This window comes from Carassius carassius, chromosome 24 (assembly GCF_963082965.1).
Source record: "Carassius carassius chromosome 24, fCarCar2.1, whole genome shotgun sequence".
NCBI lineage: Eukaryota > Metazoa > Chordata > Actinopteri > Cypriniformes > Cyprinidae > Carassius > Carassius carassius.
Genome location: NC_081778.1, coordinates 14411452 through 14439036, shown reverse-complemented (window position 1 = coordinate 14439036; position 27585 = coordinate 14411452). Strand labels below are relative to the sequence as shown.

The window sequence follows — 27585 nt, the reverse complement described above, 5'->3', positions numbered from 1 at the left end:
AGTTAGTTAGTTTTCGTAAGTTTGTGAGAGCTGGTTTTTTTTTTTGGATTGCTAATATAGCAGAGGTATTTTTCAGTTATTTGTTAGTTATTTGCAAAAAAAAAAGACAAAAATACAGAACTGGTTTACACCACGCATGTATGGGAAAACATTGTTGGATCAATAGTCTTCTTAAAATAGTACCCTGTGAATGTACAACAGCACAGATTAATAAGGCAAAACCTAGTGCTATTGGTGTTTGGCAGTGTTTTTTTTCTTTCTTTCTAAAATACATGATTATATATTTTTTGATATATATATTTATAAGAGTATTCTTTTCCCCTTCCTTCTCTCTCATTTGAATATGTAAATTGATTATATGTCTGTTGTTTTGTTCTATCCTGAATGGATGTTATGATGTTATGTGAAAAAAAGTAATAAAACTTTGATCACAAAAAAAATCTATAAAACTATCAAACATTTCAATAAAACATTCCCTTTGGGACAACAATTTGGTGACTTGGGAGCTTTCTTTTTCCTGTTTTTATACAGCTTATGGTCTTTATACAGTCCATGGAGCTTCCCAACTCTGTACAGAGCTCAGGGTGCGCTTTAAACCACGTGACTTGAAGCGGAAGCCCTCCGCTCTCTCAAAATGTCCGCGGCAGAAGAAGACACGTTGCCTCAGGACGATGATAAGTTTGAGGACATGGAAGCGAGTGGAAGCGACGGGGATGATATGGAGGGAGAAGGACAGAACGGGGATGGAGAAGAGAAAGTGTATGTCCCCGGTCTGCAGCCGCTTCAGCCGGGAGAAGAGCTCGAGATGGACCGCTCCGCTTACCGCCTGTATCACGAATGCCAGACCGGTCAGTCTGCTGAACACCGTGCCCGATGAATAAACACAAACTCGCGTGGTGCGCTCGATATATGGTTAGCCGTGGTTTGCACATGTTTGCGACGGGGTAACATAGGTTTACCAAGTTAATAAAGTACCATGTCAATAACATGTTTGTTTGGATATGTGTTAGTAGTATAATCACTGCCACTACTTTTTTTCAGTCTTTTATTTTATTAACATTATTTTTTTAATACATCTTTGCTAAGAAATGTCACTCAAAATTAATTTCATATGTGTATCATCATTGAAAAATTTTTCAAATAATATATTTTTTTTAATCGTCCTGAATGTATCAATATCTAGTGATCCTAAATGTAGGCTGCATTTTTGCGGTACAGTAATACATATATGAATAATAAATTATATGAATAATTATTTTTATATGTTGTGGTAGTGCAGTTTCCCAATTCTCTTTACTGTAATGCATTTTGATATTAAATTTTTTTCCATAATTTTGCTGTAATACAGTAGTACAGTACAAAAGTTGCAAAGTAAAATACATGATAAACAATGCACATAAAAGGCAGTAAAACAAAGAGTATTGTCATGAATAGTTCTTTTTACTATTATTTTCACAAAATTATTGTGTTCCATAAAAAATAACTTATATATATAAATTGTTCTTAGTTCTTCATCCACCTTACTGTTTTTTGTGCATATTTTTTTCTTTAATTTTTCTTTTCTTTTTTTAAGTTAAATTATTTCTTTAACAGGACAATGTTTATTTTAATCATAACAGAAAAACTTGCATGTTAATAACCAGATGTTTCTCTTCTGATCCCTGCTATCTTCTGAAATATATTTCTGACCTGTAAACTTCTCTTTCTCTCTGCAGGTGCCCCATGTCTGAGTTTTGATGTGGTGCGTGATGGTGAAGGAGAAGGGCGCGAGCAGTTTCCTCTCTCTATGATTCTGTGTGCTGGTACACAGGCGGACACCGCCTTAAGCAACAGGTAAACACATGAATGCTGTCAGAGCTTGCTACTTTTATTGTTCTGCAACAAACATCTAATACTTTTATGATGCCTGGCTTCCAAAGATGATGACATTTTAATCTCTATCCAGGCTAATTGTCATGCGCATGCACAATCTTCATGAAACTGGCAAAGATAAAGATGAAAATGAAAGCAGCGAGGAAGAAAGTGACGAAGACGAGGAGGACGAAGAGAAGAAACCACAGTTGGAGCTGGCCATGATGCCACATTATGGGGGGATCAACAGAGTCAGAGTAAGTCTAGTTACTTTGATCTTTACTCTTTCAGACGTTTAGAGTTTTAATTATGGTTTTACAGCTTCAATAATAATTGTTATAATAAATAGTAGCAGTATGTAATAATTAAACATATAATCCAGTCCAACCAGTGTCATTCTCTTACTCCTCATCTAAAGTTATTTTGTTTTTACTTGAACAGGTCACCCAGCGAGGTGAACAGACATTGGCTGCACTCTGGTCAGAGAAAGGACAGGTGGAGATTTTTGACCTCCGACCTCAGCTTGAGGCAGTGCACAGTTCGTCAGCGATGTCGGCCTTCATCAAACAGCAGAAGGAAGCCACTCCTCTTTTCAGTTTTTCTGGTCACATGTCAGAAGGATTTGCCATTGATTGGTCACCCAAGGTACCAGGTCAGTAATGTGGATTGTAATATTAGATCCACCTTATTTTTCAAAGCAGAAGTAAGCTATTTTCTGTGAATGTGCACAGGTTCTGGTTCATTTTCAGTTATAGTAAATAACTAGGAAGTACAACAAAGTGCAGTAAGCACCAAAACTATTTGTATTCCAAACAAGTAATAAATGAAAAAAATATAACAAATACCAGTTTGCAGTATCAAACAACATAACAGGCTGCTTTTGTACAGCTAAAATGACTAGAAGCAGATGACACAGGAAGCCTTGCACGTTCAAGTTAAAAATGCTCATAAACACTCTTACGTTAAACATAAATGTAACGGACAGATCTTGCCTCCATTCAAACAGATTAAAGGGACTACTGACTAAGCCTCAAATCATTTCATGTTTACCTACTTTAGGACGCCTGGTAAGCGGCGACTGCAAGAAGAACATTCATGTCTGGGAGCCACAGGAGGGTGGGACTTGGAAAGTTGACCAACGGCCTTTCAGCTCACACAGCAAGTCTGTTGAGGACTTGCAGTGGTCACCTACTGAAGCCACAGTATGTCAGTCAAAGGGGAATGATTATATGATTATATTTATCACAAGTGGATATCATGGGTAAGTTAGTGCTTCTCTCTCACCTCCAGGTTTTTGCATCCTGCTCAGTGGATCAGTCCATTCGCATTTGGGACATAAGGGCACCACCTAATTCCATGCTGTCAGCCAGTGAGGCTCATTCTTCAGACATCAATGTTATTAGCTGGAACCGGACTGAGCCTTTTATTTTGTCTGGAGGAGATGATGGCCTCCTGAAAGTCTGGGATTTAAGAGAGTTCCAGGTGAGCGCGAGCAAGAGGAAACATATTCATATTTTATTTTTCAATTAAAACATTACCAAAGTGAAAAAGTCAGTCTGCGGTCGCATGAAGAGACCGAAGCAATTGAGGCCTTATTTGTTGCATGTCTGTCTGTCAGGTGAATTCTTCCAGGGCATTTAGAATGACCTACTTGCGAATTACAGTACTTTTAAAACGTGCTGTAAAGCAATGAATCAGAAATAAATCTATGGGTAGTTTATTTAAGAATTATTTTTAGAATTAATGTATACTACCATTTTTTAAAGTTTGGACTTTGTATAATTTTATGTTTTTGAAAGACATGCACCAAGGCCCATTTATTTGATAAATATACAGTAAAATAGTAATATTGTGAAATAATATTACAAAATCAAATACATTTTATATTTTAATATATTGTAATTAGTGCTTTCAAATGATTGATCGCATCCAAATATATATGGATATATTTTTTACATAATATACGTGTACTGTGTATATTATGTGTATATATATACACAGACATACAGTATATATTTTGAAAATATTTACATTTGTATACATTTATATTCTTATATTTTATATTAATGTATAAACTTGCATGTGTTTGCATTTATATATACATAATACATATACACAGTATACACACATTATGTAAACAAAAACTTTTCTTTTGGATGCAGTTAATCGTTTGACAGCACAAATTTGAACGTCATTTTCAGCAGGCATTTGTCTTCAGTGTCACATGATTTTTCAGAAATCATTTAATATGCTGTTTTTATGATCACTGCAGAAAACAGTTTTGCTGCTTAATATTTTTGTGAAAACGGCTATATGTTTCTGTGTTTCTTTGAATAGAAAGTTATAAAGATCAGCTTTTTTAAATAGGTGTTTTAGAATGTTATAAATTTTTTACTGTCACTTTAAATCAGTTTTCTGTGTTCTTGCTGATAAAAGGTATAAATACAAAAAACCTACTGACCCCAAACTTTTGAACAGTAATGTATGTCTGTATGCTTCTTATTTTTGTTTATTGTTTTTAAAATGATCGCATTTCTTTTTTTTCAGTCTGGACGTCCAGTGGCCAGTTTTAAGCAGCACAGTGCTCCTGTGACATCGGTGGAGTGGAACCCTGCTGACTCCAGTGTTTTTGCCGCCTCTGGAGCTGATGATGTTGTCAGCCAATGGGATCTGTCAGTGGAGTCATGTGCCATGGGAGAACAGGCAGAGGGCTTAAAACAGCTACCACCACAGCTACTGTTCCTTCACCAGGGCCAGAAAGAAGTGAAGGAGCTCCACTGGCACCCACAGATTCCTGGAGTTCTCATTTCCACCGCGCTGTCGGGATTCAACATCTTCAGAACTATTTCTGTTTAACTGTGTGTGTGTGTGTGTGTGTGTGTGAGAAGAGAGACTGGATGGTTTCAGGCAGAAAGAATGTGCATGTGTATAATTTGAAATGTACATGGATGGATGAATGGAACATTTAGGTATGTATGACTCGTATGCATTTGTCATTTTCCCATCCCTTCTGGAACTTCTTGAGGGAGAAATAATGCAATTGTATCATGAATTACTCATTTGTAGTCGTTAAAATGTTCTAAATCATCCACAAGTATGTTGGCTGTGTATTAACATTATTTATAACACCAGCATATTTACAGAAGAGCCACTTTTCCTTGGATATCCTCTCAGTAAAAAAAAAAAAAAAAACTTTCAAAAGCTTTCTAAAGCCATTTCTTAATACAAATTTGCTAGATAAAACCAGGTTATATTGAAACAAAAAAATTACAATTTGGATTTTTATGCATTAATTGAATTGAGTACTTCAAGACTGAGATGTTGTGTTCCGTGTCTCTTGCTGGAAAGAGGAAATGGTTTTAATATGGAAGGATGCCCTCCAGTGTAAGTACGAAGGATGGACTTGTTTACATTTTTGGCCAATTTGTTTTTAATTAGCCATTTTTGTAAACACTCAAATCCACTTCCAGCTATTTTTACCTTATTTACTTTCATTTTAGCCGGTGCTGTAATAACTCTGGACTTGTAGTCATGTATGTGGCATTTGTAGATAGTGAACAGCATATACAATGTAATGTATAACATTTAGAATTATTCTGAAAGGTCTTGAACTAAACTAACCTGTTTTTATTTGTTTATCTTTCCATCAATAAATCTATCCGTCCATCTAAGCTTCCTGGAAATACCTTTAGGCAAAATGATCCCACGCTTATACAAATAAAATAGCATGGAAGGGAGTGTAAGGATAATATTAATTTATTTACTAGAGCTTAAAAATAATATATATATATATATATATATATCACTAAAAATAGTACATTTACAGAAATTCATTCAGAATTTTACAGCACATTCAAAAAAATGCAAAATGCCACAGATAGTTTAATAAAACTTTAATTACGCATTTTGGTCTGGCCCAATCTACATTATTTCAATTGGCAGAGTGTAAAATCACTGATTGTCTGTTATATATTCTATAGTATTCAAATCAAACAACTGTGAAAGCAAGATAAAAGCAACTGCTTTTAAAATGGATCCAGCATAGAAAAGCTTTTAATTTATGAATCTAGTCGAGTGCTACAGTCAAATAATCAACTAGATTATTTTCCTTCACAGTTTAAAAGCTTAAAAGTTTGCGGCTCTTTAGTTTTAAGACTTTTTTGTAGTGTGTAACTATTACAAGCATTTCATATTTGCACTTTTTAAATGAGTACATCTCCAACAACAATACACAATCTGATTGCTTATTCCATTATAAGATATGAATGTATATGTAATAATGAAAACTCCCAGGAAAAAAAATTCCAGCATTTGTGAATGCATTCAGCAACCTTGCATCTTCCCACAAAAAGAAAAGCTTCGTCATTGGCTTTTCAGTGAAACTAACATTGGAAAACATCTTCATGTAAGGCACTGTAGATAACCGTTATCTAAACAATAACATAACTTTGTATGTTATACTTGGCTTTAAAAAGTCAGCTGTCATTTTAAGCATTACCTTTTTGTTCCATTCTGTATGAACTGTAGGTATTCACTTTCCATCGAGATTAAGCTGTTTCCAGTTAACTGAAGAAGGCAAAGTGCCCTTTAACAGAGCTATGAATTGGGAAAAAAACGGAACATTTACTGCTCAATATTATAAAGTTGAGACCAAAGGAAATGTATGAATATGCTTGTTCATAGGTTATTCTCTGTAAGACATCACACTGTCCATGGGAGACTTTCAAAATTTGTAGTTATAAAATCCAATAAAAAAACAAAACCGTAACATTGTCTTACTATCATAAAATAGTTCCAAAAATGAGGAAACGCCATTGTAAACTTGGAAAAGAAAGTTCCAAATTGTCCAGTTATTACCTCAAGAGTAAATTTTCATTAACTCTCCCTGTATGGATGTTTTTTTCTTTTTTTAAGAATAATTCAGTTCATGTCATGATCCATATGCCAATGATTTATTTTTGGTCCTCAAATTGCTCCCCATGTCCTCTTATAGGCCAATCTCATCGTCAGATTCGTCCTCAAAAGTGTATCCTTGTCGTCCGTTGGCACCCTCCTCCTCTGAATCGGTTTCTGAAAGATGCTGGTCTTCTCTCCGGTCCAGCGGTGAGACTTCCTCATACTCTGAGCTCACTGAGGAAGAGAGGCTTGGAGAGTTGTCCTCCCTCAGATTAACCACCTCTGCTTGTCTTGGGTCTGTATTGTAATCCGTTCTGCCACTAATGTCTTGCATTCCCTTATTTGGTCTCAAGCCCATTTCTTCTTCAACTTCCACATCTAGCCCTTCGATTATCTCCTGTCGCCCAATGATCTCATCACGTTTGTCGCTGAAGTGCACTTTGGGCCTGAGCCCTTTTGATTTCATGCCATTGACCTCATTGAGTTGCTCATCTTGTTGGTTCACCTCTTTGGTAATACTTTCCATTCTCATCCTGTCGTTCAACTCATTGGCAGCACTCCTTGGTGACATCATCACATCTCTTGTGCTCTTGCTGGAACTAAACACCTCTTCATTGTCTTTGTGAGAACCCATTGTCAGTCCGTCCATCACTCCCAGGACATCTCCCAAAATCGAAGGCCCTAAATCCAAGTCAAGGTCAAAGGAGGAAACTGAATCGGAATGCCGGAGCTCATTGGGACCGGCATCTTCTGTGTATTCAAATTCATGGTTCATCTGAGTGTCTGTGGTCTCTACAGTGGCTGCCACGACTGGTTCTGCAGACTTGGGATTAGGACTAGAGGGGCCATGGCTGGACAGGAAGGAGGTGTCACCAAAAGCATCTCCACCTCGACCAATGTGCATGGTGTGACGGAAATCACCCAGGGGGGCGGAAATCATGGTGGGGTCCAGACGAAGGGCTCGAGAAGATGATTTGTGGAGAGGCATGGTAGCAACTGAGGAACAAACCTACAAAGTCAAATGAAGAAAAGGTGTAATAAACATTTAAAGTGCAATAAAATGTTTTATGATAATTTGTTAATTATTTAATATGGCTTTTTTTTGTATGGTCCTGTAAAGATTTTATTTTAAACATATTATACAAATAAAATGCTATTGACTTTTAGTTACATTCCAAAACATCCAATATTCTAAATTAATAATATAATATAATGTTGATATTTTATTATATTTAATGTTTATTTCATGTCATTCAACTTTTTAAATATCTTTCCTCATCCAAGTTTTTATGCAGTGGGATTCAGTTTTGAGGGAGATATGAGATACAAGACACCAATACTCTGTAAATTCCAGATTTTATCCCACAGTCAGGTATGAAATCATTACGTTGCGCAAAGACATAAAATAAATAAAAGTTGTGATTGCGTAAAGGCTGTGAAAAAGAGGAGCTGACAGACTGCCAAAGCCAAGCTCGGACTTGTATGTGAAGTGCATGCTTAAATGAATTCTTCCCTCAAGCTTTCTCACGAGGTTGATATACAAAGTCTGAGATAAACAATATGAATGTGCCCACATATTTTAAGTCTTTTTAAGATGTAATTTTATTAAATAACTACTAAAGAGATTTATGACAGAAACAGACTGTTTTCTGAACCCCAGGGAATTCTTTTTTTAAAAGACAGGAATCATTCCTTAATTTAATATAGGCTATTTAATATATTTATTAGGAGCATTCTACAACCCGAATTCCGGAAAAGTTGGGACGTTTTTGAAATTTTAATAAAATGAAAACTAAAGGAATTTCAAATCACATGAGCCAATATTTTATTCACAATAGAACATAGATAACGTAGCAAATGTTTAAACTGAGAAATTTTACACTTTTATCCACTTAATTAGCTCATTTAAAATTTAATGCCTGCTACAGGTCTCAAAAAAGTTGGCACGGGGGCAACAAATGGCTAAAAAAGCAAGCAGTTTTGAAAAGATTCAGCTGGGAGAACATCTAGTGATTAATTAAGTTAATTGATATCAGGTCTGTAACATGATTAGCTATAAAAGCTTTGTCTTAGAGAAGCAGTCTCTCAGAAGTAAAGATGGGCAGAGGCTCTCCAATCTGTGAAAGACTGCGTAAAAAAATTGTGGAAAACTTTAAAAACAATGTTCCTCAACGTCAAATTGCACAGGCTTTGCAAATCTCATCATCTACAGTGCATAAAATCATCAAAAGATTCAGAGAAACTGGAGAAATCTCTGTGCGTAAGGGACAAGGCCGGAGACCTTTATTGGATGCCCGTGGTCTTCGGGCTCTCAGACGACACTGCATCACTCATCGGCATGATTGTGTCAATGACATTACTAAATGGGCCCAGGAATACTTTCAGAAACCACTGTCGGTAAACACAATCCGCCGTGCCATCAGCAGATGCCAACTAAAGCTCTATCATGCAAAAAGGAAGCCATATGTGAACATGGTCCAGAAGCGCCGTCGTGTCCCGTGGGCCAAGGCTCATTTAAAATGGACTATTTCAAAGTGGAATAGTGTTTTATGGTCAGACGAGTCCAAATTTGACATTCTTGTTGGAAATCACGGACGCCGTGTCCTCCGGGCTAAAGAGGAGGGAGACCTTCCAGCATGTTATCAGCGTTCAGTTCAAAAGCCAGCATCTCTGATGGTATGGGGGTGCATAAGTGCATACGGTATGGGCAGCTTGCATGTTTTGGAAGGCTCTGTGAATGCTGAAAGGTATATAAAGGTTTTAGAGCAACATATGCTTCCCTCCAAACAACGTCTATTTCAGGGAAGGCCTTGTTAATTTCAGCAGGACAATGCAAAACCACATACTGCAGCTATAACAACAGCATGGCTTCGTCGTAGAAGAGTCCGGGTGCTAACCTGGCCTGCCTGCAGTCCAGATCTTTCACCTATAGAGAACATTTGGCGCATCATTAAATGAAAAATACGTCAAAGACGACCACGAACTCTTCAGCAGCTGGAAATCTATAGAAGGCAAGAATGGGACCAAATTCCAACAGCAAAACTCCAGCAACTCATAGCCTCAATGCCCAGACGTCTTCAAACTGTTTTGAAAAGAAAAGGAGATGCTACACCATGGTAAACATGCCCCGTCCCAACTATTTTGAGACCTGTAGCAGAAATCAAAATTGAAATGAGCTCATTTTGTGCATAAAATTGTAAACTTTCTCAGTTTAAACATTTGCTATGTTATCTATGTTCTATTGCGAATAAAATATTGGCTCATGTGATTTGAAAGTCTTTTAGTTTTCATTTTATTAAAATTTAAAAAACGTCCCAACTTTTCCGGAATTCGGATTGTACCAGAAACGTAGGCCTACAGTTCCACTTATAAAAATCTTGGGGGAAAAGTGGAACTTATTCTTAAACCTGAACGTTGACTCATATTGAGGACAAGTTAAACCATGAGAAACATATGTCCACAAACTGTAATTTTCAAGTGTTTTTAATAAAGAAAAAAAAATCTAAAACCTAATGAATGACATATTCCTTTACAGAACAACTCACAGAAATGAACCATCAGTCAGTTTTAGACATTTTTGGATTAAATCCTTTTTATTTACTGTAACAATTCAAGGACAGATGATGTAGCCTACGTTTCTGGTAGAATGTCCCATTAAATACTTTTACATGTATTTAATTGTTTCGACAAAACATTTAATAATAGCGCGTTTCACTCCGTATTGTTGTTAAAAATCCATTTTAAGGTCATTTGAGAATCTTATTTATACGAAGAAATAAGCAATATCGCCATTCATGTGCTCGGAGGCTATTCATCAACATCTGTAACATCTGGAAAGGGAATCAGTTCTAGACGCCTAGTTTACCAGATCTGTTGACTACGAGTATAAAATCAGATATTCTGAGGCTTTACTACTGATGAATAACAGAAAACAACTTTTATGTCAAATCTAGCAGTCTACATTGGATAAAAACGAAGTAGCTTAATTGCTGCCAACTCTTACCTTTGATCTGTTAATTTTAAGCAGGTAACCTGCCTTTTGTCCAGGAATTTGTCCTCCTGTCCGGTGAAGCTGTAATAGAGCAAAAATCTGTTTGTTATCAAATAATCTAGCGTAATGCAATGAAGGTCCCCTGAAGTGGGAGTAACTGGAATAGTTACGCGCCCAACTGATTTCTCGAATAGGTTTCCTTCAAAACGACGGAATTAAACTTACTTTGATGACCGTGTGCTTATAGGTGAGCTTGGACCTATTTGTTCTTCTTATGACCAAATATATATTTAAATATCTTTCGCTTTCCTTCTTTCACGGACTTTCCTGGCGTCGCTCTTCTCTCCGATATTTCTTTTTTTTTTTCCTTTAGGGATGGGCGAGGAAGTGACGTTAGTTTTGTGTGGGAATGTCTGCTGCGTGCAGCTGTAAATACTCAATGAAAGTACTGACTGACGCAGCGCTGCCTGTAACATGCGTTTTTATTATTTTCCGATCAGAACTAAATTATTTCACACGAATCTTTGTCTTATTACTGTGTGGCCACGGTCCAGCCTCACTCAAGTGTAGAATCATGGGTAATCCAGGAGTGAAGGTGAACAAAGCACATCCTCCTGGGACCTCAGGCGTAGACTTTTGTCCTCTGTAGAGGCCATTATATTTTAGTGAATTTCTCTGAGACTTAACATATCACAGTTTAAAGTACAGAGCCCATTTATGGCTTTTTAGAGATATCAAATGTTTGGAGGTTTGATAAACACAATGACTGATATTGACAGAATGGTCAAATTTAGCACTCTTAGAGAAATATCATATTTTGTAATCATCATTTAAATATAAATCATTTAGATTTTTTTTTTCATCAGTGGGGTTTCAAATCAGAAAATTACTTTTTGTTGCGAAACAAGGCATCATTTTCATACAAGTCATAGGAGGGGACCAGCAATTTTAAGTTGAATTTTAAAAGTCATATCAAGAAAATCTGTAAAACAATTAGTGCCAATTTGAGCTGTTTTATGATGATAAGAAACTGTCTGACTCTTGACTGTGCTTTTATTTTATTTTTTTATTCTATGATTCTTTCACATATATCTTATGGCCATGGACCCAAGCTCATCAGTCATCAGTCAAAACTAGAGTGTCTTTACAACCGAGTCTTGAAAGTTTTGGACAAAAAGAGAATAAGGTACCATCACTGCCAAATTCAAAGTTATTTTAAAATTTTAAGTTTCGTTAATTTTATTTCTCTGCATCTGGTTAAACTGGTCTTCAAATGCTTAAATGATGCTGCTCCACTACCGCTTTGCAAAATAATAACAAGACAGCAAAGTACTAGATCAACCAGATTTGCTTCTAAAGTCAATTGTAACATCCCTTTTTGTAGAACATCATTTGCCCGGGTTGCTGTTTCAGTGAAAGGGGCAAAATTATGGAATGCTCTGCCAGATCATCTGAAATGCATCCTGACATTTTTATCCTTTTTCTTTCCCGTTCTTTTATTAATGTTGATGTTAATGTTAAACTGTATTTTTTTTTTTTTTTATCAAAAAAGCCCTACTAGGGGCAAATGTTGTAAATTAGCTTTAGCTAAAAACATTATGATACATGCATCAGATGACTGTCAAAGTTTATCTATGTTATTTTTATCTGTCCCTATCTAAATAAACTTAATAAATAAATAAAAGAAAAAAAGGATAAATTAGGCTACATGTTAATCAGGCTTTTTGGGGAGACACAAGAAGTCAATAAAAAAAAAATATATATATATATATGTATGTATATATCAATATTCCTATGAAATATTAGATAATCTTATGAAAATGTTGTAGTTATTACTCCCATTATAACACTTCTTATTTCATTATGGTTTATCCGAAGAACATATTAATATGCAAATTAGATGCAGTGATACATTGTATGGGAATATCAAATTATGTACATTTTACACCTATTGCATAAAGTAAAATAGTATATCAAATCCTTCTCTCACATCTTTAATAAAATAGTTGAGAATCATCTTTGTACAGAGATTGGTTAAAAATAGCCTGAAACCTAAAAACTCTTTGGTGAATTAAAAAAAATAATGTATTGTTTTTGCCTATACACAACCTTTTGTGTCTATTTATTTTTTTAGTAACTTAGTCCTGGTGTCCTCTACAAAGGACATTGAATAAAATATGAATAAGCTATCTTAAAAAAAGAAAAAGAAAAAAAAACAGTACATTTGTTTCTTATGCTCCAACAATGCAATGAAAAAAAAATTCACAAAACTTTTTTTTATGATAAGGAGGATATAGGGCTTAATATGACTATTTGTGCATTGTGTGTTTAGTTAATTGCCATGGATAAAACACAGTGACACACGTTTCGGAATCCTGTCTGTCAACATTTCAAGAGCTTGTTTAAGCAGAAACCTGTTCTAAAGCTCTGTTTTGTGCTTTGTTTTTCTATATCCTTTTGCAAATCTACGTATATCGCTTTCACCATCAATATTATAATAGATGTTCAAAAGCATAGCTGAATAAGCTAAAGATTTCAAGTTTAAAGTTGACCCTGTAAATCACAACCATTGAAATAATGTTCAGGAAAAAAAAGGGTGTTTTCATGAAATAGTTTGTTGAACCTTTAGATTAAATAAAAAAGAAAATCTAAAAACTTTTAAAATAACACAAAATATCAAGTTTATATATAAACCTAAGTTGCTTTCATTTAGTAAATGTTCATCTTGAAATATCGATAGTATAAAATTTACTTTTTAAAAATAATTTCGCAGGAAAAAGACATCCTGAAGGAGAATATTTTTTGAATTATACTAAAGTATGACACTTACTGAAATATATCGATCAGAGGCCAGAAAGCATTTAGATGATTGTGTACAGTATAATATATATTTTTAATTTAGAGGACTTAAATATTCATGTATCAAATATGTCAGTCTTTATAGAGCTGAAATTAATTACAGAGTAAAGGCTAAATCCTACAGTCTTTCTCCTTTGGTGGCCAAGACTTCCTGTCTGGGAAGAGAATTCAAGGATGCTGCAGCTGAGCCAGGAATCACATTACATCACTTCCTTTTTCGAAGCTTGGCTTACGTCACACTAAAACACACCATCACTAGGGTTACTAATATAATGATGAATGGCTGGAAGTGTTGCCAGTGTATGAGATCACAGATAATACCCAGCATTACAGAAGGAGTGGTTTACATGAATCCATTTACAAGAACAAAACACTAAATCAGTCTATTTTTATCTTTACAAAATAATCTGAACAGTATTTAAACATGGATTTATATTTGCTCCCCTGTGAACTCTCCAGACTGGGAAAGGAATTCTTGGCTTTATTGTTAGAGGGGTTCGAATAGATAAGGGATAAAACATTGTGGAGCCAAGAAACATAGCAAAGTAAACAGTATACTTACATATAATATGCACTAAAGGCAACACAACAGATACATATATACATACTTGTCAGACCAACAAACAACAACATTTCCAGAACAAGGTTTGAACTTATGTAACCATTCTGATGAAAACGTTGCCACCCAGTGGTGTATCCTTAAAATCTTTTGGTCCTGAATTAAAACGAATTTAATTGACTAAACTGAGTAAAACCTATATAAATGAATAAATGATAATAATAAATGAATCTATAATCGATATCTTTTTTTTCTTCTTGTTATAGGAGCCTGTTAACAAAATAGAATTTAATCAGAGACTTTTAATTTGAAAATCAAGATAATTTAATACACTAAATTGAGGTAAAACTACTGTAGACTATATATATTAAAAAAAAAAGATAAATGAATACATAATACTTCATTTAGTCTATTTTATTATTGTAGGCTGTTATAAAATAGAACGCGAACAGCGACTTTTAATTATAAAAATAAAATAAAATAAAATAAAAAATTCAGATTCACTGGGGGCTTTAAGAAGTATTCAGTCAGGACAATCAAATTGCAGACAAGATATTATCATAGAAATGGACTGGACTGGATCTCAGCACATGTTGGAATAGATGGAAACTGAATGGCAGATAAACATGCTAAGAGATCGTTGAATAAAAATAATGTAGAAACTGATGTAGCAGAAGCAGAAAGCAGAAGGAAAGACAATTAAGAAAGCTGTAATTAAATATTGGCAACATAAATGGGATAATGAGACTTTAAAAGAAGAGAAGAAGTAATAACAGCAAGATTAAGACTAGGAAATTCATCTTTAAATGGAAATTTGCACAAACTCAGGAAACATCCTTCTGGATCATGTAGATCTTGAGGAGAATTTGAAACAGTTGAGCATATTTTATTACATTGTAGAGGATATAGTAAAGAGAGACAGTTGCTGAAAAAACAAAATTACAATCTGAAGGTGCAAATAATATGACATAAGAACTAATATTAGGTAATAGAAAATTCAGAAAAATGATAATTATCTAATAGACATGGGAGTCTTCATAAGAATATAAGGGTTTATTGTATTTAAGTATAATAGATTAAAAAAAAAAAAAAAAAAAAAAACCTTTCTCAATGTCACTCCACACTCCAGTTCAGTTGGTGGCGGTAATGCACCAAAAGTTGGCTTAAACCCCGCCAATAAGCACTACAAGAAGCAGCAGAAGAAGAAGAAGCAGCTTCTCATTGGCCTGTTCTGTCTTCTGGTGATGATGCTGTCTGTTCGGAGGATGTCTGATAACATCTCGGTTACGTATGTAACCTTGGTTCCCTGAATAGGGAACGAGATGTAAAAGGCCCGGATCGACAGAAATCTGTCGTGAGACCAAAGAAGAATACGTCTCGCCAGCCTGCACAGGGGGCGAGAACGCAATCCTCCCTGATGGTTCAGATAAGACACGACCGCAGTGTTGTCCGTTCTGAGAAGCACATGACGGCCGATCAGTAGACTCGAAAAATACTGGAGAGCCAGAAAAACCGCCAGTAATTCCAATTTGTTTATGTGCCAGCTGCGTTGTGCCCATGACAAACAGCTCCCCACCCGGTCAAAGACGCATCTGTCGTGACAGTCTCTCGGGAAGCACAAATTCCCAGCCGAACCCCGGTGAGGAGAAATTCGGCTGACGTCCATCGTTTTAAGGACATCACACACCTCCGCGTCACCGAGATCGTTCGATGCGGAAGACAACGGGGTGAAATATTCTGTCATTTCGTCCACCACTGAAACGGGCGCATGTGAAGCAAACCCAGATGAATTACGGGAAGCGCCGCCGCCATTAGACCTAACAGTCTGAGGCACAGTCTCACTGTCACTGTGTGACCCGCCCTGAAGTGCTGAACGCATGACGCAATCGACTGAGCGCGTGGGAGAGAAAGCTTTGCTGTCATCGCGCGAGAGTCCAATTCTATTCCCAGAAAAGTAATCCATTGAGAGGGGACTAACACACTTTTCTGGAAGTTCGTGCGTAAGCCCAGGCTGTGTAAATGATTCAGCACAATATCCCGATGAGAGTGTGCTTGAGTCTGAGATTGCGCTAACACCAGCCAATCGTCCAGATAGTTCAACACACGGACGCCCCAGAGCCGCAACGGGGCCAGAGCTGCGTCCATGAATTTTGAGAACGTACGGGGAGCTAGCGCTAAGCCAAAGGGAAGGACGCGGTACTGATACGCTTTGCCCTCTAAAGCGAATCTGAGGAACTTCCGGTGTCTCTCGATGATCTGAATATGAAAATATGCATCCTTCAGATCGATCGTGACAAACCAGTCGTTTGGTTGAATCTGAGACAAAATAGACTTTACCATCAACATCTTGAATTTGCTCGACCTGAGTGCAAGATTCAGACGGCGTAAATCCAGAATGGGTCGTAATCCGCCGTCCTTTTTTGGTACCACAAAATAACGGCTGTAAAACCCTGACTCCATCTGAGAGGGGTGTACTTCTTCTATAGCCCCTTTGCTCAGTAGAGCTAACATCTCCTGTCTCAGCACCGCTATATCTATCGGTTTCATCACCGTGGAGAGAATTCCGCGGAAAGGGGGTGGGCCTTTCCGAAACTGAATGGTGTATCCGTGACAAATTGTGCGTAACATCCATTGAGAAATGCCGGGCAAGCGTTCCCACGCGGCCCGAAATAATATTAGCGGTCTCAAAATGTTCGTTTCCTGCAACGCTGTTGCACACATAGAGATGTCCGGGCACGAAAAACTCACGGTGTTCGTGCACAGGGGAAGTATATGCATAGCAGTCGTTGCATCTCGTTGTACGTAATCCTGAAACGTGTCCACGGCAGGAATTAGGCCAACAGATTGAGCATCGGGCTCTGCCGCTAGCGAAATAGCGGCGGCTGTGCGAGCCGTCATGACGGGCCGTTCGATAACGACCCTTTGAAGCGCTCCTCGAGCTCTGAAAACTGGATCGTGCAGAGTGTCTGAGGAAGCGTTTGGTGTTACGGTTCGCTCCAATGCTGTTCGAGGCGCTGTTTGCGGCGAAACAGTCAGGATTGGAGCGTGGGGACTGCAATGAGAGTGTTGGATGCACGAAAGCAGTCCAACAGCGCTCTCTAGCGGAGGGCACAGTCCCTGGCAGGCAGCGAAAAAATCAGGAGCTGCTGTTCGGTGCCCGAGAACGAGAGGCATTGGCCGTCGAACTCAGGTTCAACCTTTTTCATTGGCGTTGTTGAGCCGGTGGAACAACCCTAGGGCCCCAATCCTTGCGAGGGGGCGCCATAGGTGAAGGCTCTTCCCGAGAGGCCACTCGCTGGCGGTGAGAGGAGGTTGAGCGAGAACGCGCGGGCGCCTGACGGTGTTCAACCTCTCTGGGTCTGCGGGGAATCAGCTGGCGGAAAGCGACTGATTGCTGTTTTGCTGCTCTGAATTTCTCCACCACTGAAGTGACAGCCTCTCCAAACAAGCCGTCCTTAGACACAGGGGCATCCATGAGGAAAGATTTATCCTTCTCCTTTATATCGGTGAGATTAAGCCAGAGGTGGCGCTCAACCGTAATTAATCCAGCTTGGTAGGCCTGAAGGACCGCCATAGAATGGAGCGAAGCAGCCGCTTGGCCAGCGGCCATATAGAATTTCCCCACTAAACTAGACGTGACTCGACACGCCTTCGAGGGGAGGAGGGGGCGAGACTTCCACGCCGCAGCCGAATTAGGCGCAAGATGTTCGGCGAGAGTCTCTTCCACCGGCGGTATCGCTGTATAGCCATGGCCCGCCATGTCAGAAATGGTGGCGAAATCCGCAGCCGCAGCGTTTGTGATGCGCGCCCGAAAACGGCTGTTTCCATGACCTCGAAACCTCCTGGTGGAGATCCGGGAAAAAGGGTAAAGGCCTCCGGGGCTGCGCCGGTGTCCGACTAGTTAAGAAACGGTCGTCCAGCTTCGAAGAAGGTTGGGCCTCGGCCTTCTCAACCTCCCATTCCAGCCCCAATGTACCCACTGCACGGGAAACCACATCCAACAGCTCACTGTAGGAGGGGGAAACACGCCTCTCCTGTCCACTAGGAGGGAGAGGGCTCGTGTCGGCCGCGAAGTCCTCAGACCCCGAGGCCGCAGTGGACAGAACGTCGTCATCATGGCGGTCACAACCGAAGGAGATGGCACTACATGCCTCCGGTGTGGGCCGTAAATCCTCACAGGAAAAGACGACAGGTTCAAAAGTCTTTCTGTGTATTAGGGTAGGGGAGAGCGAGCGATGTGGAGAATAATTTTCCAGCGCTGAACTGTCCTCAAACTCCATGTCACACGTGTCACCCCAAGCTATCACCTCGTGCGGTGCCTCGGCAGTCGCAGAAGTGGTGTGGCGGGGGTTAGACAAGGCGACATCGGAGAACACATCTACCCTAGAGCGCAGCACTCTGAGCCGCAGGCCATCGCAATGGGGGCATGAAGAAAGGCCGCTAAGCGCCTCCTGTACGTGGTGTAAGCCTAGGCAAACTACGCACCTGTCATGAGTGTCCCCCTTAACGATGTACCTAGTACACGGGTCTTTGCACTTTTTGAAGCTCATCGCGTCCGCGGAGAGGAGTATACTGCTCGTTGATGATCGCTGAGAACGCGAGACAATAGGGCACAGAAGATTCGCTTCGTACTGAAGGAATGAAATCTGAGGTAAATGGTGCGCGGCACCAGGTATATATATGCTTACGCATGCTGGGCGGTGCCACGCGCTATTTGGCCAATAGGATTGGCGGGATGGTATAGGGCTTCAGACATTCGTCACACCGAAGGTGTTCCCATACGTGGTGACGTCACCGCAGCATCGAAGTGACCTATGAAAGGGAACGTAGAATCTCCTACAGATGATCAAAAAGATGATCCCTCGATACAACACCCTGCCACTGAACACACTGGATCGTCGGATGTAGGAAAAAAAGAGTACGGTTTTAGAATTATATAACGCTACACGAACAGAGAAAGGGTAATACATTAATTTCTAAACGCGGACAGTAGAAATAATTAGAAAACTGGTTTTAAAGATTAACTTAAGTCCTACTTAATTGGGTCAGAAACATTATTAACTAATTGCAGTTATTAAAAATGAAGACCATAATACATTTTAATTTAATTGTAATAAATAACATGCTATTTAGTGTCTAAAATATTACGTTCACACTTAAGGAAAAGTAAGTGTGAATAAGTGTATTATTTCCTCTGACTCTGATGTGGGATATTGCAGCTTCTCTTATCAATTATATTAGATTTTATTACGTATTACCTTATTAACATAACAGATCTGTTCATTAAAATAATGTTGTACATGAATTTTTTCTCATTATGTGTTTCGTTTGATGTGCTGTTGAAGGTGATGCGCCCCATGAAGACCAAAAAATGGTCTGTGGAAAGAGGGAGGACAGCACAGTCACTCGCTCAGTTTATCTCACTCTTTCTCAAACTGGATCCAAGTGAACAACTGGTATGTTAATATAAAATTAAAGTGCGATGTAAGAGTGGTGTGTTTTGTGTTCTATCAGCATTCAGCGTAACACACATATCTATGTAAAAACGCAACAACATACTTATTCTGACCTGTGCTTATTAAAATATATTAACCAAAAGGTGATCATTCAACATTTATTCTGTTTTAAATGGTTCTTGCTGACAAATGGGTAAAACTAAGTGGCTTAGAAGGATGGTGGGAAAGATAGGTAAAGACTTAAAAATACAATTCATTCGATTTTGAGAGTCTTTTAATGTCATCCAATGATTCTTGTTCTAAATATACCTTACAAGATTTTTTGGCGTGAACTATTGTTATACTGAATGATATTTTAATGGGTGTCTTCCATAAATCATGGTAAATGATCTATGATTATTTAATAAAAATAAAATGAAACCGGTAACAGGACACATTCTAATTTATGAAAAAATAAACACATTTTCGTCATTCACCCATATATTTAAAATAATAGCTGCATAAAATATTTTTTTTTTTAATTTTTCAATAATTATAATATAAATATAACACATTTATATACATACATTTAATGTATGTAATGTTTAAAAAAATATGTGTATTTGTGAACCCAGTCAAAATAATATCACTCATGAAATCAAACAGAAAAGAATTATGAGAGATAAACTATCGTTGTTGTTTTTTCTTATTACTTATTACTTATTTAGAGAATTCTTTGTCCTCATCTTTCTGCTCTTCCATCAATTCATTTATGTCAATCAGTCATTTTCTCCATCACCTGATCTGGCTTTGTATGAAAATTGCAAGTCGACTGAAATCATTTCGGACTGACATTTCCACAATAGTGCAGCCACTGACAAATGCTACTTAGCAAGTATTCCTCTTACAGTGTTAAAGATCTACCAGCTCATATTTTGACTATTTAAGAAACTCAAAGCTCTGATAAGTTCTAACAATCCTCTTTACAAGGGGCTATTTCTTTACTAACTTTACTAGTATGATTTATTATGGGTAGGGTATAATATGTAATGCCATAATAATACCATTTCAGTTTCCTTCATTTCTCTGAAGAAACAGTATGTTTTGCTGATTAGCTCAGTAAATCTTGTTGTTCTACTCTGTTTTACAGTGTTTTGGAAGTGATGGTAAACTACGTAGTTCTCCATTACTGCAAGTCCCAGGCCTGGGGATGATCGTGCTACTTTTTTTTCTGTCCCCCTTTCTCCCGTTTCATTTGTACACATACAATATCAAAAACATCACTCACACATCATGATTGTTTTTACAAAGTATTGATTGTTCGTATTTTATTTTTTGTAAATAATAAAATGTAAATAATATTGTAAACCAATGCAGTTTCTCATGGGACTTTTTAAAGTGAAGATTGAAAGAATCGGTGGAAATCATAAGAACCCCAAATACCTTTAGCAACATATTTTGATGAATATTTTTTTTTTATATTTAAGCTCATGTTGAAGTGATTTACAGGAACAAGGATAATATGTGATTCTCAGAAGTACAGAGTTATTACTTTTCACAGGAGTGGTGGTTAATGTCCCAGGACAGAACAGGTCACATGTTAGGGATGGTAGAGACATACAGGGGTGTGAAGAATAGGTGGGACAGAGAGAGCAATGCGAAAGAAGACAGGATAGAAGGATGGAGATGGCGCTAACAGATGGACTCAAGAAGGATTATGGATGCTCTTGGTAGAGTGTGACACCAATTTACAAGGAAAGGCAGGAAAAGGAGGAGATTTGGGCAGGATTGTACCAAAAAAGGGAAAAAACAGAAATTATCGCAAAAGGATAAGGAGAGAAACTGCATGCTGAATCAAAGAGACGAGGACCTTCTGTGTTTAACAACTGCACAGAAGGTGGAAAAAGATCAAAATTAATGGATCGAATAGGGAGAAATGATTACGATGGACATGATGTAAGAAGATAAATGTGCACAGGTAAAAATAAGCTTTTTTTAATGCAGAATAATTATTGATTATCTTGTGAATAAATTGCATAAATTATAATGTAACATGTAAAAGTTATTGCTTTCAGATCATGTTGTAAATTAAAGGAGAAACCTTTTAAACCTTTTGGCATTTCTCTTAAAAAAAAAAAAAGATTGATTCAAGCATGTGTTCTGATTAGTGGACATTTTGTCTTTCATATTGCTTAAAAAACATTCAAATAATTGTAAAATTGTGCCTCTATATTCCAATAAACTTAAAAAGATATTTCCTGTTGATTTAACCATTGAAAATTATTTTTGTTAATGTAACCTATAGCAATGTAGTCAGGTTTATATATATATATATATATATATATATTTAATTGATTGTTCCATATTTAATGTAAATGATAAATATATAAGTATCCTTAAAAGAGTTCCCTTAAAAAAACACACACACACACACACACACACACACACACACCTACAAAGCCCAAACAGATTAAAACAGATTATTAGAGGATTACAAATAAAGTTAGACTTAATGCAGGAGCTTAACTAATAATTTCATCACGTAACTTCAAACGTAATCCTTCGAATTCCCTCTTTCCTTTTCTCATTTTTAATCCCATCCAGGGCTGTAGGCTACTGAATGATGCGTTAGGACAAATAATGAATAGTTCCACATCATTTATTCAGAATTAAGTAAACAAGTTTTTTATCTCTACAGTTCTGCTTATAAATTACTTGTACATCAGAGGTGCAAAACGTTTATGATATGTAAATATGGTTGTAAACGTTTTGAATTGGATAATTGGGGCTAAGCTTATTTTATATTCTGGGAAACTTAAATATTTCATGTAGCTTTTGAAGGGAAGTACCAAATATGTACTAAATACTAAATATACAGTGCTAAAAATACATTCTTTAAAAAAACGAGAAAAATTTACACATTTGTCATCACCTGTGACATATATTGTTCTTTCCTCTCTTACTAAGGTTCTTCCCTGATCTGACCCTCTCCTTTAATCAATCCACATCTTCATTTATCCTACCATCTGTCACAGGGATCTCTTACTCATTTCTGCTTTATATAATTTTCTCAATTTCATTCTCATTCCCAAAGGTTTCTTGTGTTTGGTTACTGATCCCTGTTTGCCCTTTATAAAACCAGCTCTGCCTCCCCTTTGGTAGCATGTTGGACCACATGTCCAGGCGTTCTCGCTCCCTGATCTCTCTTTTCCTGACCTCCCTTGCCCTCGCTCTATCTGTGCTGGCTTTCTGTACGTCTTACTGGTGTGAAGGAACGCACAAGGTGGTCAAACCTCTCTGCCTTTCACCTGTCAAGATGAAGAACTGCGGACAGAACAACAGTGAACCTTACACTACAGGTATGATATAGTCTTCTGGTTTGATATTACCTGGGATAAATCACAATCATGATGATATTCAAACCAACATCACGATTGCAAGCATGGCATTAAAGGAATAGTTTACCCAAAAAATGAGAATTTGCTGAAAATTACTGTACATCACTAGCTCCTCAATGGATCCAATGCAGTGATTGGGTGCCATCAGAATTAAAAGTCAAACAGCTGATAAAACAAGTAATCCACATGACTCCAGGGAAGCAAAAAGCTATGTGTTTGTAATAAACAAGTATATTTATGCCACTGTTACCTTAAAACCATAATATTGCTTTCTCCAGTGAACAAGTTGTCTTATCTGAATCACGAGAGAAATATGCACAAGATCAAGCACTGTTTACGAGTAAAAACAGTTCTAAAGAAATACTGCAAGTTGTGTGCTTGAGGAACTGTTAGAATAGATTATTGGCTCTCATTCTGACCGCACCCATTCACTACAGAGGCTCCACTGGTGAGCAAGTGATATAATACCAAATTTCAACAAATCTGTTATAATAAAGAAACTAACTCATCTACATCCTGGATGACGTCAGTGGCAGTAAACATTCAGGAAAGAAGAAAATTATGCCTTTTGCTTTGGCTAATGACCTGCAAACTTAATGAAAGCATCAGATTCACCTTTGCACGTCTCTGAGCAGAAGTGGTAGTGTTTCTTTTCTGTATTTATCAGTCAGTGTTTTGAATATACTGGTTGAATGAATGGCTCATTCATAAAGTCACCTACTGGCATAATAATGTAGCCTGCAGAACGAGTCAATGAAAAATCCCCTCTACTGATGCTCACATAGTACTAATGTTACAAATGATACAAACAGTGGCTGTACCATACACTCATTCAGGTTACTGTCCTCTTTTCTCATCAGAAAGCCCCACCTCGGATCCTCAGAACCTGTTACCAACATTATTACCAAAGCGAAGAGAGGAACTGGCCAGGATTCGACAAAGACAATTGGCCAATGCAGTGCACTACATTTGGGAGACAGGAGAAGACAAGTATACCTTCAGATATTTCCACACAGGATTTTGGGAGTCCTGTGAAAAGCATGCTGATGGTAAGAAAATGTCTCATTAAGAGACATCAAAGCAATATAGTTCACCAAAGAAATTCTGTCACCCTGAGGTATCTACTTACCCTCATGTCACTTCCAACCTATCATGTACTTTTTATTTATGGACCACAAAAGGAGATGTTAGGCTGGACTTTCATGCTGGTTATTCACTTTTAATGAAACTGAAAGTTGTCAATTTTTTTATTCCCCCAAATGAATTGTCAAATTTAGTGAATTGGTCACACTAAACCATTGATTCTCAACTCTGGCCCTCAAGATCCACTTTCCTGCAGAGTCCAACCATCATCAAACTTACCTGCCTATAACTTTATAGTAATCCTGAGGAGCCTGATTAGCTTGTTCAGGTGGATTTGTTTAGAGCTGAAGCAAAACTCTGAGTTAAGAGCCCCTGCACTAAACATAAACAATAGCATTTGTGAATACTGAATATTGAACTAACATGTCATGATAGTAAATGACACAGATGTTATTTTTAGCAACTATTCCAATTTTCATAACATTACAGTTTTTACAATCATTTTGGCACTCATTTTAGAACCTTGATGTCATTTTTCAAAACTCAGTCTAGACACAAAACATCATCACTTGTAACACAAATGATTTTCCAATGTTCAAAACATTGCTTTGTGCCTGCATATTTTAAAAGAAACCTTACACATGCAGAATCATTGGTTCAAAAAACTGAATGAAATACCATAGGAAGATTAATTTATATCACTGTGCATGGGGACCATAAAAAAAAGTGTCTCAAACAGAATGATGATGAAGTATTCCATCCATTGACAATGTAGTCCTGTTGGTTCATGTTCCACAGTAATTGACACTGGATCTCGTTATCATGAAATGTTTCTGATCATTACATGGAATCTTGTTTGTCAGTTTCCATAAAGCTATGCATTAAAGGGATAGTTCACCCAAAATGAAAATTCTGTCATCATTTACTCACCCTCCACTTAAAAGTATGCATTTTTATTACTGGTTGGAGTTATCTGGTTGGACAATTTCTGATATTAGTGCCATTTTTTATTCCTTTTTTTATTTTTTAAATAATTTTATCATCAAGGTTGTCAGACATTGGATTCCATTGGTATTCTTGTTCATTCTGCCACATTACAGGAGAACGATGTCGTCGGTTCTTGGATCTTACTCCTGGAGAGACACATGGTGAGAGTGCAGTGTGCTGCATGAAATGATTTCTGCACAATGATATAACCAATGATGTGTGTAGGTGTATCTGTGCCTGCAAGGCTTTCTGTTTTTGTACAGTATGTGCTCATATATAAGTGAACTGTGTGCATGTGCTCCTCTCTGAATGCTGCAGGTGTTCTGTGGTTGTCAATGATTGCTGAGTTCATGTACATCAGTTTGTTGGGCATGGGCTTTCTACTCATGTGGGTGGAAGTGTTGTGCGCTCATAAAGAAATGCATGCACTCAAAATCAACGCTTTCGCAGCCATATGTACAGTGCTCTCAGGTAAGATAGTGGTCCTTGGTTCTCTCTTGTGGCACATTTTGGTATTGCAGTCTTTGGTAATTATTGTTAATGTCTAATATTTTGATTTCCCCCTATTTTATTTCTTTCAGGACTGTTAGGGATGGTGGCTCATATGATGTACACTACTGTATTTCAGCTAACTGTGATTGTAGGGCCCAAAGACTGGAGACCTCAGACGTGGGACTACGGCTGGTCATTTGCGTGAGTTCACTTAAACTACACAATATATTTTCACCCAGTTTATGTGTAGTAAAGTTTGACTTGAATGTGATTGGATTAAAGTGGAGGTTTGTTGGGATGAACTATGTAGATGTTTACAAATATAGAATTGTTAATGAATACTTCCAGGTTCATTGAATCCATGGATTTAAGAGGCTGTTTTAATGTATTAAATGTGTTCGGTGCTTCCACATTCTGCTATTATTCACTGAAAATCTTCCTCCTCTCCATAGCTTTCAAATTTCATTCAAGTTTGCAAATATAGAATGTTGGAGATGTTGTCTGGGGTTCGGCATCCCTGTGAAATGCCAGTTTGAATGTATCAAAATATTAGCAAAACAAAAAACGTATATTCCGGTGTGATCAGAATTGAGAAATATTTCACAGATTGTTGACACAGTTCTAATATAATTTTCCTCTTTCTTTTGTATGGTTCTTTCCCTCACTTCTCGACTCCAAGGCTTGCATGGGTGTCTTTCAGCTGCTGCATGTGTGCTGCAGTTATGACCCTTAATTCTTACACTAAAACAGTCATTGAGCAGCGTCACCGCCAGAGGCTTCGATTAGAGGAGGCCCGTGCTACAAGCCACGCTCCGTCCTATGAGGAGGTGGTCCCAGGTGGCGGGCTGTACTCTGTCAGCCGCCTATTACAGTGCCCAAATGGGATGATAGACTCTATGTGGGCATCCGATGGGAGCATGGGACTGGTGCAAGAGAGCGATGTGCCCACCCTGGTACTGTTTGGAGGATGCGGACAAGATTCATGTGAGGACTGCGAGAGAGAGATGGATGAGATGAAGGAGGCCATGAATGGAATAGATTCTCCTTGTTAATCGAGGATGATGTGAGTTGAAGGGCTAGTTCACCCATAAAAGAAAATTTCGTCATTATATTAGTCCTCATCATGCCATTCCAAACCTATATTACTTTCTTTCGTCTGTGAAACACAAAGAAAATAACTTGAAGAATGTTGGTAATCAAACAGATTTGGTTACCACTGATGCCCAGTGGATGGAGAGAAAAAAAAATCGCAAAACATCTTATTTTATGTCATAAGTCATACAGGTTTGGTTTGACCTGTAAATGATGACAGAATTTTCATTTTGGGTGAAATATCTGTTATTACTGTAGCTTTTATAACAATCGCCTTGCTTGTTTTGTTTGCCTGAATAACTGACTGATGAGCAAAAACTGTCTATGCAAAATGTCAAGATGATTTTTTTCAGATATGTCTGTGGCTGAAATTCAGTCAGTATGAGATACTGTATGTAGACACACAGTAGGTGTGAGAAAAGAGTCACCCTCTGTGTGTGAGTGGATTTCCAAGTGTGAGGATTTAGGAAAATGTCATTTATCTATTGAAAGGTATAAGACTTTTGAGTGGATTATACTGATCACAAAGCCTGTATTATTTTCATGTTATAATCTAACCAAAAAGTTACATCTCATGTTCTCTGTATTTTTTTCTCTTGTTTTATTTGATTTAGAATCGATACCCAAACCATAACAAATCATAAAAAATTATTAAAAAATGTAAATTCTAAAGAATTGCTTGAAATAAATATCTCATAAATGTGGAATTGTTGCAACCAGGAAGGTGTTTTTAAATAAGTACAATGTTACGACATGCATATACATAAGTGTATTGTATCAAATGATTTATTTAAATGTATATAGTAGTTGTATATGTAAATAGTAGTTACTATAACACTTATTATAAAATGAGTTCCTTGCATTTACTGTTACCCAATGTGATATTCCCAGTGTCCCGTGTATCTGTGTCTACTGTCTTTAATTCCTATAGTGTTCCTTGTA

At 37.5% G+C, this 27585-nt stretch overlaps 3 protein-coding genes and 1 pseudogene across 4 annotated transcripts; 3 read left to right on the top strand and 1 right to left on the bottom strand.

Annotated features, from left to right (window-relative positions):
- The first annotated feature begins 595 nt into the window (after positions 1–595).
- On the top strand, positions 596–5103 carry LOC132102876 (glutamate-rich WD repeat-containing protein 1-like). The gene is made up of 7 exons (XM_059507575.1): positions 596–848; positions 1716–1833; positions 1946–2108; positions 2293–2503; positions 2911–3053; positions 3142–3333; positions 4399–5103. Exons 1-7 carry the CDS (start codon positions 635–637, stop codon positions 4705–4707), a joined length of 1350 nt encoding a protein of 449 aa, XP_059363558.1. The 5' UTR covers positions 596–634; the 3' UTR covers positions 4708–5103.
- Positions 5104–5729: 626 nt separating this feature from the next.
- On the bottom strand, positions 5730–11125 carry LOC132102877 (cdc42 effector protein 4-like). 2 transcript variants are annotated; one of them, XM_059507576.1, is made up of 3 exons: positions 10964–11125; positions 10751–10819; positions 5730–7756 (listed from the first exon to the last, which is right to left on the bottom strand). In XM_059507576.1, the coding sequence occupies exon 3, from the start codon at positions 7733–7735 to the stop codon at positions 6839–6841; it is 897 nt and encodes a 298-aa protein (XP_059363559.1). In that variant the 5' UTR covers positions 7736–7756; positions 10751–10819; positions 10964–11125; the 3' UTR covers positions 5730–6838. The 2 variants fall into 2 exon arrangements, with proteins under 2 accessions (XP_059363559.1, XP_059363560.1); XM_059507577.1 differs by having other exon boundaries at positions 5730–7743.
- Positions 11126–18970: 7845 nt separating this feature from the next.
- LOC132103485 (ubiquitin-like protein ATG12) lies at positions 18971–20805 on the top strand (annotated as a pseudogene).
- On the top strand, positions 20510–27358 carry LOC132102874 (germ cell-specific gene 1-like protein). Its single transcript, XM_059507573.1, has 7 exons — positions 20510–21569; positions 22559–22950; positions 23850–24038; positions 25173–25220; positions 25378–25530; positions 25641–25752; positions 26231–27358. Exons 2-7 carry the CDS (start codon positions 22755–22757, stop codon positions 26601–26603), a joined length of 1071 nt encoding a protein of 356 aa, XP_059363556.1. The 5' UTR covers positions 20510–21569; positions 22559–22754; the 3' UTR covers positions 26604–27358.
- The last annotated feature ends 227 nt before the right edge of the window (positions 27359–27585 follow it).